General features: G+C 43.2%; 1 protein-coding gene across 1 annotated transcript; it reads right to left on the reverse strand.

Moving 5' to 3' along the window:
- Window positions 1–494: 494 nt before the first annotated feature.
- Window positions 495–9749, reverse strand: LOC118573487 (myosin regulatory light polypeptide 9). The gene is made up of 4 exons (XM_036173818.1): window positions 9632–9749; window positions 3650–3848; window positions 2651–2812; window positions 495–1012 (listed from the first exon to the last, which is right to left on the reverse strand). The coding sequence occupies exons 2-4, from the start codon at window positions 3831–3833 to the stop codon at window positions 840–842; spliced, it is 519 nt and encodes a 172-aa protein (XP_036029711.1). The 5' UTR covers window positions 3834–3848; window positions 9632–9749; the 3' UTR covers window positions 495–839.
- Between the last annotated feature and the right edge of the window lie 2130 nt (window positions 9750–11879).

Below are 11879 nucleotides of genomic sequence, written 5' to 3' on the forward strand. Positions count from 1 at the left end.
ATAAGGAAAAACTGTACACAACAAAAAAAAAAATTCTATGTGTATTTCCAACAGCTGGAAATATAACAGAGAAATCTTTGTTAAAAGCATTCCATAGAACCTTTAAAGCTGAGATAGTTTTAAATAGAACAAATGAAAAGTGGTATATTCAGTGGCCTGATCTTATTTTAGGTGGCAGGAAGTAATGTACCAAAGTTAAAAGTGGGAAGCAATAAAGCAAGAGTGTCAAACTCCAGTCTTCTAAGCTACTCAAGGGATCACAATTCTGCAGGAATTATTTTCAAAATTGAAGACCAAGTCGAGGGAACCCAAATAGGGCAGTTAAAATCTGATTTCCCTAGGAGGGGAGAAATAAACAGGAGCAGAGGAAACCAGGACTGCTTTAAAAACACAAGGAACATTGGAGAGAGTCCGAGCAAGCTTGGCTACGTCATTTACCTCATCTACCCTGCTTTCAAGACACAAGAGAAACTAAAAGTCACGTGGGAAATAAGTTTAAACGACTAAGTATTTTATCAGAAAGTTTAATTATCATTCAGAAAAAATTGAGTGGATAACTTTCTCTGAAAAAATATATTGACTCTGTGTGGGTGCAGTTATACACAAGGGGGACAAGACTGCCTGTAAGTAATGACCTTCCTTTTGACTCAGATAACGACAGAAAGTCCCCTTTCCAGTCTGATTATAAAGGTACATGTGGCCCAAAGAGGCTGAGATTATATAAATACAAAACAAGAAAGGAAAAAGCAGTAAGCTAGGGCATGTAACAGGTTCTAGGAGGAAAATCTCAGAAATACCCCAAGTGGCAACAGGGAACATTTGTCTGGATTTGAAGCTCTTCAGTCGTCCTTGTCTTTCGCTCCGTGCTTGAGGATGCGTGTGAACTCGATGTAGTTGAAATTCCCCTTTTTGTCAATGGGGGCCTCCCTGTACAGCTCGTCCACTTCCTCATCTGTGAACCGATCGCCCATGGTGGTCAGCAGCTCCCTCAGGTAATCCTCCTGGATGGTGCCTGGAGAATAAAGAACCGAGGATCAGAACACCCACACCCAACTGCACAGTCTATGTATTTCCACTGGCCCTAGTACAGAGACAACCAGATGCTAAACGGCATTACTCTGTTTTGTCTGCCCACCCCACATCCTTCTTTTTGGTGTTCAGCAAGAGGCTATACCTATTGTACAAGTCAATAGCAATCACCTGCTACCTGACAGCATTTTCATAAATCCACCTGCCAAAAAGAATGTAATTACTTACAGAACAGAAGCAGGACCCTGTTTCAGCCCTGATTTCTTTTCTAGGACTGGGAATTTTAAAGAGCTCCCCAAGTAACTTGTGTGCATAATGATTAAGAACCTTTAATATATTAAGGCAGAAAATAAATGAAACAGGTTTAATCATAAAGCAAAAAAGAAAAGACTAATACACTAAGAATGTATTTCATACAAAGTGAGCTCAACAGACAAAATGAGAAATAAAGAAACCCTAATCCCACATTTTAAAAAGAGATCCCTAAAATCTTAGAAGTGCAGCTTTGTAGAAATCAATCATCAACTTCAGTCAACTCACTCGATTGGTACATAAATTAACACAACTAAAATAAGTCAACCATGAATGTGTCAGGAGACAGACACAAGTAAATCTTGGTGTATGGAAAGTAAAACTCACTGTTTTTGAGGAGCCAAGAGAAAAGTCTACAAAATCACACTCACATGTGCTCATGTGTGCCTCTTTTGTGGTTGAGGGCCATTCTATGGGGAGTTTGAAAGCTAGAGTGAGGAGCCCATGCTTCCCTTGGCTGGCCCTGACAACCACCAGCATTTAAGACTAGCCTATGTAATGTAGGACATCAGAGGTGAGTCGTCCCTCTCTACACACACTGGCTGAGCCACAAAGTAGAAATCTTAGAAAATATGCCCATATTTTCTACTTTTGCCAAAGGACCAGGCATTCCTATCGTTAACACTTTTTGTTTTAATGGTTTGCTTTTTGGGATATAGTCTTCTTACTGGGTAGCCCAAACCCATGATTCCAGCCTCAGCCTCCTGACTGCTGGGCTTACAGACGCCAGTCCCGCAGCAGCACACCTAGCACTTGATTCTCCTCAGTCAACTGGATGCCAGCAGCACGCTGGGCACTAAGGACACCATCTCGTCTCCCCAGTTCATCCTCACAACAGCTCTGTGAGACAGGTCATATTATTGCCAGTTTCATCAAAAACAAAAACAGAACTGTACCGAAGTAACCTGCCCTGAATCACATAGCTATCACACACTGCGCTATTCTGGAGTTGAGAGAGGCCCAACAGGCAAACACAAGATAGTACTGTGCTGTGCTATGGTCTGTAACAATTTACCAGGTTCCTCTGGTCAGTTACTCATTTAACACAGTACTGACAGCCAGGACCCCGGGGAATTAACCTTTAAATAAGAGCGTAAATATGTTTCCCAAAGAAGCTGCAAATGGAACCAATGAACCTCTGAAAACTACTAATACTTAAGGGGAGGAGGAGTAAGGTGAGTGATGAGCGCACCAAAAGAAAGGTGCAAAGAAACCTTCTTCAAAAAGTGCTAATTCACTACATTTGAAGTACTGTACATTTTGTTACCCAACTACAAACGACTCTGTGATTACATTACCCCTGACTTACCCGTTGCTTCCTCATCAAAGCAAGCGAAGGCATTTCTGATGACATCTTCGGGGTCTGTGCCATTCAACTTCTCACCAAACATGGTGAGGAACATGGTGAAGTTGATGGGGCCCGGGGCCTCATTCATCATGGCATCTAGATATTCATCAGTTGGATTTTTTCCTAAACAAAAGGAGCCATATTCATAATCACATTAGGAAATATACCAACTATTAATCACGGTAAACATTCTGGCAGGAAATAAAACCACTATATTTGCTATTTGGGTTCATGACAGCAAAACTGTGGGGAAGTTTGAAGACATATAGTTAAGTATATAATATTCCAGTGAGATGCTAAAAGGATTAGTACTGCCTTTCATCAAGATCTCTCACTTTCTCTTTTTAAGGATTTATTTTTCATTGTGCGTGTATGTATGTATGTATGTATGTATGTATGTATGTATGTATGTGCTGGTACGTGCAAATGTGTGCAGGTGCCCATAGAATCCAAAGGAGCAGGAATGCCCCTGCAGATGGAGTTACAGGTGGTTGTGAGTTACTGAATGTAGGAGCTGGGACCCAAACTCAAGTCCTCTGCAAGAGCAGTATGCAGTCTTAACTCTCAGTCACCTCCTCTTCAGCCCTCACTTTCTTAAACACCCACCCACAAACATGCACACACACAGAGTCCTGCAGCCTAACCCTCAGGTAGGTACAGGTGTCTGTCCCAGTGGGAAACACTGTTTCAAAATTAATCACAAGCCGGGTGGTGGTGGCACATGCCTTTAATCCTAGCACTTGGGAGGCAGAGGCAGGCAGATCTCTGTGAGTTCGAGGCCAGCCTGGTCTATAGAGCGAGCTCCAGGAAAGGCACAAAGCTACACAGAGAAACCCTGTCTCAAAAAAAAAAAAAAAAAAAAAAAAAAAAAATCATTTAGCTGGCTTCATAGAGCTTTAAGAATCATGAAGAACATGAAGGAAATTCTACCCAACACATCACACTGTAAGTGGACATTACCCATGGAAGCCAGCATGTCATGCAAGTCTTCCTTGTCGATGAAGCCATCCCGGTTCTGGTCGATCATGTTGAAGGCTTCTTTGAACTCTTGGATCTGGGACTGGTCAAACATGGCGAACACATTGGATGTTGCGCGCTGAGGGCGCTTCTTGGTGGTTTTGGTCTTTGCCCTCTTGCTCGACATGGTGGTGGTTAAATCCTAATTAAGAAAGAATTCAAGAGAAATAAAATCAGTATCTGAGATTACTAAGTATGAATCATAACAGTGATTAACAAAGATAAGTGGAATTATCTTTATATCAGTCAGTGGTATGTTTCAGTGGGGTAACATAACTAGGTAAAAACTTCCAGCTATTCGGGACTATCACCCCAACAACCAAACTAAAAGGGAAAAACTAGTCTTGAGTTTTGAGTTCATTCACTCTTAAAGTTGAAAGATTTTTTTTATAAAAAGACCATCACTTATGTCAAAGCTCACCAACCAACATCATGTCAAAGCTCACAGCACATCAAAACTGCACATCCCTAGTGCTACCATGGGAACCTAGCAACAAAAGAAAAATAAAAACCAAGGAGAGGTGTATGTATCTATTTGTGTGTTGGGGGACCTCAGATACATGGGAAACAATAGCAGTTCTTATACATTAGCACTACAGGGTTGCTAGGAGGTACTAATTCATGTTCAAAAGCCTAGCCTTTTGCAGCTCACTCCCTAAAATTGCAGTTCTAATCCATCAGAGAAAGAATGACCAATGGACAGGCCTCCCTCTCAATCTCTACTGACAAATGCTGTTCTTCCATTCAGAAAACATTTCAGATTGCACTCTCATTTCTGGATTCAATGTAGTTCAAGAACATTTTGCTGAAAGGCCAACCATAAAAGCATAGAAACTGAAGTTAATTCACCAGGAGTTAAGTCTTACAGACTGTACTTTATACAGACCTGTTCTGTACTCAACACTGGATATAACTAAGACTTCTCTTTTGAAATCAGAGCACAAGTTGTAAGGCAATTTCATTTAAAGAACACCTTAAAAATCACAGATACTATCTTTGCTCTCTAATAAATTTATCCCTGTAAAACTTAAAAGAACATCTAATACATAAGATGAAAATATATTTTTCCTGTGAACATTCAACTTAAACAATTAATATAAAATGTTTGAAGTGGAAAACCCCATAGCTATCAGATAATAAAATTCTAGCGTACCATTCTTCAGAGGCGAGGTGGAGATGACAGCCTGCAAAGTCCCAATCAGCAAGACTAAGTCCCTGCTGAATTATATTCCCCCAGGCAGGGCTAAAACAGGCACTACTGACTCCGCTCTGACCAAGATAACAATTTTAAAGCTTACGTTCTGAAAACAACATTTAGCCACGATGCGCAAAGCACCATGCCCTTGCTCTAAAAATAAGCCTGTGGACTGCAAAGAATGAACCGCTACCTAGATTCCAGCACCCAAAGTGACCCTTAGAATGTTTCCTATGAGTGAAAAAAAAAAGAAGCAGCTATTTCTGACATTCTTGATTACACCACATCAACAGAGTACAAACAATCAGGAAACAATCAGAAAAGCTCTGCTCACATTACTTTATAATGTCAATCTGGTTTCAGATTTTGGTAGGAAATTCTTAAAAAATTGGTCAGTCACAAACCCAGTTCATCTACTACAGCACACTAGGCAGTAGAGCAGAATGCCTTTGGAAAGATATTCTATATTCTCATAAATTCTCGGCAATTGCATATTCTCAGTTTTCCTTTTATTTATCCTTTAGGAGACTGTCTTTTATAACCCATTGAAAGCATTCCTGAATGCGCATTTAAACTCTAACATATTTTGGAGGCTATCCATCTCAATTACTACACAAAGTTATATTCTTCCCTCCTGCTCGAAATGGTTAATGACAAGGTGTTATGGAGAATATTATTACTGCCTCTTAAAATGCACTCAGGAACTTCAGTGAGAGCTGAGACCAGTGAGTGCCACATACTTACTAGTCTATGTCTCTTCAACAGTTTAAGCATAACATGCCTTTGCAAGTCAAAAACCGTCTTCAAAAATAGCCTGTATTGTATGACAGCATTGTTTCCCTTCCCCCAATGACACAGGAATGTCAGTTATTTTAAGAACAGAAGAACTAATGAGGACCACAGGTCAAATGGCCGACGAAGGTGAATTTTTAATCTACGAAATCTCATGTAAAACTAAATTTGATGGGGGTACTCTTAAAATCCCTTTATAAAAATGCTTAACATGTTAAAAGTAACATGTAATTTTTAAGAATATATTTCCAATTATTTAAACCATGAATTTAAAAATTAGTAAATGCACTCTTTTCGTCTCCGGCCACCATCGGGAAAGGAGTGCTGCCATGTCTGCCCGTCTACAATGGTGGTTTGGAATTGCTCCAGTTTCCTGATTAAGAGGAATAAGCAGTACAGCCCGAGCCCAATAATCTGAAGGTTGGCTACAACAGGCTGATTCACAACAATACTGTGGGAGTGCAGCCCGCAGAGGAACACAAAGGGGTCGTGGTCATGAAACGAGATGGGTCAGAGAAAACCAGCCACTTCTTAGTTAAGGACCACCATCAACAAGAATGCACAGGGCACCATCAACAGCCTCAGGCACATGATCCGAAAGAACAAGCATGGACCTGATCTGTGCATGGTGGCCATCCACAGGACCAGTGCCATCCTGTGAAGCCAGAAGCCTGTGGAGAAGAGGAAACAGACCATCCCACCAAGAGTTCCTGAGCCCCACACTCCAGAAACAAGAGTCCACTGACTTCTTCAAGCACACACACACACACACACACACACACACACACACACACGACAAAAATTAGTAAATGCATTACAAAATAGACGAAAATATCTTTTTCTTGATGTTTTATTCAGCATTAACAATAACTTCACCCAGAACTTTAGCCCATCCCATGCTAAATTCAAATGGCTGTATTAGGACCAGCTAATTATATTAATACATATCAAATGTTATTAGCATTGAACACTAGTCAAAAGTTAAAAATGTAAAGCACATGTGTGACCTATCTTAAAGAAGTTAAAATATAGTTGGAGAGGCAACTATAAAGAAATGCATTGATTAGTTCAACTTACAAAATGAGCTACATACTTCCCATTCCAGAGGTATGACGCTCAAGTTAAAACAATGCATAAAAATAATGACATAATGAAGCTGGGAATGGTGGTGAATGTCTTTAATCCCAACAACAAGAGGCAGAGACAGATGGATCTCTGTGAGTTTCAGGACAGCCAAGGATACATAGTGAGACCATCTCCCAAAAAAAGGAAGAAAGAAAGAAAAATAACTCATCAGGATGCATACAATCATCAAACAATGAGAGTTCACAACTGTTCACTTATTTCTACAAGATCAGAGAGGAGACTAAATAACTCACTGCATTATCACTTGGAAATTATAAACTATCTTTAGAATCAAGAGTCAGATGTTCATCTTAATTCAAGGAGTTAATTCTGTCCAAATCTGATGATGTAATAATGTTGAGTCAGATACTCCCCAGGCCTCAACTTTTTCAAGCAGATGAGATGGATTCAAGAGCTTATCTCCCAACACAGAAACTTGGAGCTTCACAGCTGTGAGATGGTCAGCTACACATCAATACAAAACAATAGAAGTTGTTTATTTCTTCATACCAAACTACAAGCATGGCTGGAATAAACTTAGGTAAAGGGATCACAGGGATGCTGTGATATCAAAGAGATCATGTTTGACAGTGGTAGATTTCTCTTTGCTGTGGTTCTAAGACATCATTCAACTATCTCAAAAAGTGAAGCTAGAAAGCATAATTCTTATGTTAGTTTAAAAAGTTAGAGCAAAGGGAAATTTTACAATCGTTGTAACTATTTTTTATTTAGGGTGCATGAGAGGATCACCTGAGATTACTTTAAAACCCTTTGTGAAAGATCTCTGAAGTGAAACTTGAAAAGAGGCAAAATTTGCAGACTGGCCTTCTGGCAAACACTTGAGGACACTTGAGGGTTTCAAAGCATCAGGAAGAGAAGGAAAGACAGTCAAAGGTCGTCAGGTTGATCTCTGTTTAGGGATGTAAGAGCATAACCTTGTTTTAAGCTAAGACATTGCTACAGCAATGACTGTATGGTGTGGATTGTTTGTTCTGCAGTTCTGGGGATTGAGCCTAGGGCCTCACATATGTTAGCTAAGCACTCTACCACGGAGCCACACCCCCAGCCCAAGCAATCTGGTGTGTTAGCAGTTTGCTAGATGGGAGCCTCATGGTCAAGGAAGATGTCAGACTATGACCCGGGAAAAACAAAAAAAAAAACATCCTCAGAGAGGCTTTCTACACATACCAAGGGCAAAGGGAATTTTCAGAATCTTTAGAAATGTAGAATTTACAGAAACTACAGTATCTTAAGTTTTGAAAAAGCTAAAGCTGGGTGTGGCAGTTCACAACTGGGAATATAATCCTAGTACTTGAAGCAGGAAAGACCATCTCAAGTTTTAGGCCAGGCTGGGCTACAATTAAACTCTATCTAAAATAACAACAACGAAACAGCCTATAAAACATGTGAAGGAGGACCAATCCATACTTTAGACATGAGACTGCCTAAGTTAAAATAGTTGAAGCTCACACTCCTAAACTGGTAATACATGTAAAAGATGAAAAGATGTTCTTTAACAGAACATCTAAACTAAGCATACTTAGGAAATACCATCTAGCGGAAAACTCTCGTAAAACTGGGAAATCTATCCTTTAGAAAACCCCCATCTCAGAACCTCGTTGGGTGCCAACACCTAGGTATTCGGCCTGCTTCGAACTCCAGCTCAGATCTGTCTCATTTAATCAGTGCCATTTTTTTTCCATGATGAGATTTTTGTCTGTGTGTGTGTGTGGGGGGGGGGGGGGCTGCAAATTCAGTTTTTGAAAGGGTTATTTTCAAGTTGGTGCTTCAGTCCCAAGGAAAGTCAAGTTTTCATTTCTTAGGCACACTTCCGGTTGAGAGTCAGATCTCCCAGACAGCCACACCCAAGAGTTCTGAACACCTTTTAAAAAGTCAACCAGCTGCCAGGATGACTTGTCAACTACGCCTCACTTTTGAAGATAAAATTGCTTTTCTATTTAATCCTCATCAAGGGCCATCCACAAAAAGAAAATACCAGCAATTTTAGTAAAGATTTGCTTTCTTCACCTTTTGATACAACTTTTGCATTTAAGAAGTTAAAATCTTATGGGTTGGGATTTAGCTCAGTGGTAGAGCACTGGCCTGGCAAGCGCAAGGCCCTGGGTTCGATCCTCAGCTCAAAACAAAACAAACAAAAAACCCAAGAAGTTAAAATCTTAACTTAAGATCGATCTCTCTAAAGATCTAATAATATATTTTATGCATCTACTGAACGACTCTAACTAAAAACACTCCTCTGTAAAGTCGACTTAGTCCCCTCGAGAAGCAAATGAAACCCCAATCTCCTCCCTGCTCATGTATCACTTAAAGCAAAAGTTCTGATTAGAGGAGTACACACTGAGCCGCTAATTTGAATGGGTTCTTCCTACTGCACGCAGCCGCACAGCTGCAACAGCAGCTGCAGAGGGTGGCTGTGCTACGGCTTTATCTGCAAACTCTCTCCAATCTGGCAAGTTTACGTTAGCAACCAAACATAGTTCCCGAGTCAGCTCCGCAGGGCTCTGGTTTCGCGGGCCGGCAGGCGCGCGGCGCCAGCGAACTAAGCAACATTTTCCAAGCTCCAAGTTTGGCAAACAGAACAAAGTCTGCGTCCCGGCCGCCCCAGCCCGCCCCAGTCCCGCGACTTTCGAACCCACAGCCGCCAGCCTGGGCTCAGCCCGGGATCGCGCAGACACACCTGCCCAGGTGCGTTCCCCGCCCCGCGGCTCCGGGCTGCCCCGCGCTCACCGCCGCCTCGCGGGGGACACCCTCTCAGGGCGGGCCACACACGCCCCGCGGCCAGCCCCACTCACCCTGCTCAGCCGCGAGAATAAAGGGTGTCTCCGCGAAGCCCCGCCGACCGCTCCCACCGACTTAACAACTCGCCAGCAGCCCAAGAACCGCCACTTCCGGCCTCTGCCAGCAGACCGGAAGTGAGCCTAGCCACCATTCTCCGCCGCCTCCGTGGGCCAGCACTGACCGGAGGGGACCTCGGGGAAGAGGCCCGAGCAGTTGGAGGACGCAGGGCGCCGATGGGGAGTACAGGGCGAGGAACTTAGAACACAAAAACCCATATAGAGGATCTCTTGTTCTAAGGACTGACTCTTCGTCATTTTTTGCGTCCCTTCTTGAATTGTGGTCCTGCGTCCCCCCCATCCTCTCAGCAGATGGTTGCGTCCGTCCCGTAGCTTTCCTTTGCCCGCATTCCAGAGCTAGGAGAGAGGCGGGGACCCGGGACCCAAGTCCTTGTAGGGAAATTGCGAAGGGAGCGATGCCGCGGGCGTCACGTGACTGGCATTGGCTCCGCCCCCGAGCTCCAGGCGTCACCGTCCGGCTGGAGTGCGCCTGTGCAGGAAGTTTGTGTGACTCAGGGTCTAGGTCAGCACCTCTAGGGCTGGTCAGCGCGGGAGGGCGTGTGCTAGCGACTGGAAAAGTTACGAAGTGGCCTTTTATGGAGTACCTCACTCTTTCCACGTGGGAGGAAACACTGAATTTTCAGGGCCCCAGGGTCCAGTTTAGAGTTCATGGATTCAATATCGATTGCTCCCTCTCCCAGAAACGTTCCCGGGACCTTCCTGCTGGAGTCAGTCCCCTTTACCCCGCTCCACCCATCGCTCCAGGGTGGCCTGGAGAAATAGGACTAAAGTGCTGACCCATTTACCCCCCAGGTCTCCTTGGTGAGTCAGCTGCCAACAAGTGTTAAAGCAAAAGCGAAGGCTGTATATTGTCGGTGGTCATCTCGAGATCCCGATCCTGGTGAGTCTAGAGCACTTCTAGAGTTCCAGCTTCATCAAAGCTCTGTCCCTTGACTCATGAAAACGAAGGCGCTTGTTCTGAATGATACGTGTGGAATGTCCCTAAGACCAGCTGTTTTCCTTCATGGAACGCGCGTGATACGGTTGAAAGTCAACCCAGCCACTGAAGAAAAACGTTGCCCTAATCCTACATGTGACAGAAACAAGATTTCCCTCCCTTCTTTGGTAATATGAATCATTTGCAGTGCTAACTAAAAATACAAAATAGTTGGGTAATTCTCTCCCTGAATTCAAGAACAGGTTATGGGAAGTCAAGGTCTTAAGGGGTTCCAACGTGACTTTTTGGGAAGGTTGGGGACACAGCTGGTGGCACGCTGTGACAGTACAAACCCAAGAGAGCTGAGGGGTCAGAGACAGTGGTGGGTTCTTGGAGTTTGACTTGCACCTCCATCAGAAGCACACTAACGCCTCTATGGGGTGGTGGCCTGTCACAAAGGGAAGCTCAGGCATTCTGGGCTGGCTGTCCTTCAGAGGAAAACCAAAACCCCTTAGATAATAAGGAGGAAATGGGCAGTTCAGTTTCCCTTCACCTGGAAAACAGCACGTTGTTGCTTCTGTAGGAATTCCCATTGTGTCCTGTCAAATCAGCCAACAGGTATTAAACTGTGGTGGGGGCTGTGGTTTGCCCCTTTTAGAAAGGAACAGTTGCCGCCTCTGGGATGGGGTTGTGAGATGGGACAGAATGGGTGGAGATTAGAGGGAACAAATGTGGAACAGGTGACGGAAGAGCAAATAGATCTACCTGGGGACCAGTGGGAAATGTCCCCAGAGGGCAACTGGACTGGTTCTAGGGGTTAGTGGAGGAAAGGAGAGAGCCATGTCCAGTTTGTCTGGAAGGGCAAAGAACCCGGATGAGTGAAAGCTGGTTTCTGCTCACCCTTTATTCATTTCCACAGAACTATGGATATACCAAGTTAATGTGGAAAAAATAATTTAAGTCTTACTACTCTATCTAATGTCCTGATATGAAATTTTAATGATTAGGCCCACTACCAAAGGCCTCTGATGCTGTTCGACATCCCTGTTCTTTTGGAACTTAGAAGAGCTCTTCCTAAAGCAGCAGGTGAGAACCTTCTCACTACAAGTTTGACAATCTGGGTTCTGCTCCCTATCTTTCCTTCAAGCAGCTGCTGTGTACCTCTGAGAGCAAGTCACTCTCCAACCTGCCTTACAGGGCTTCTTGATCCAATAAAGTCATTTATAATTTTATTTTTCTTGAAGATTTTATTTTGTGCATATGGATGTT

Source organism: Onychomys torridus, chromosome 23 (assembly GCF_903995425.1).
Source record: "Onychomys torridus chromosome 23, mOncTor1.1, whole genome shotgun sequence".
NCBI lineage: Eukaryota > Metazoa > Chordata > Mammalia > Rodentia > Cricetidae > Onychomys > Onychomys torridus.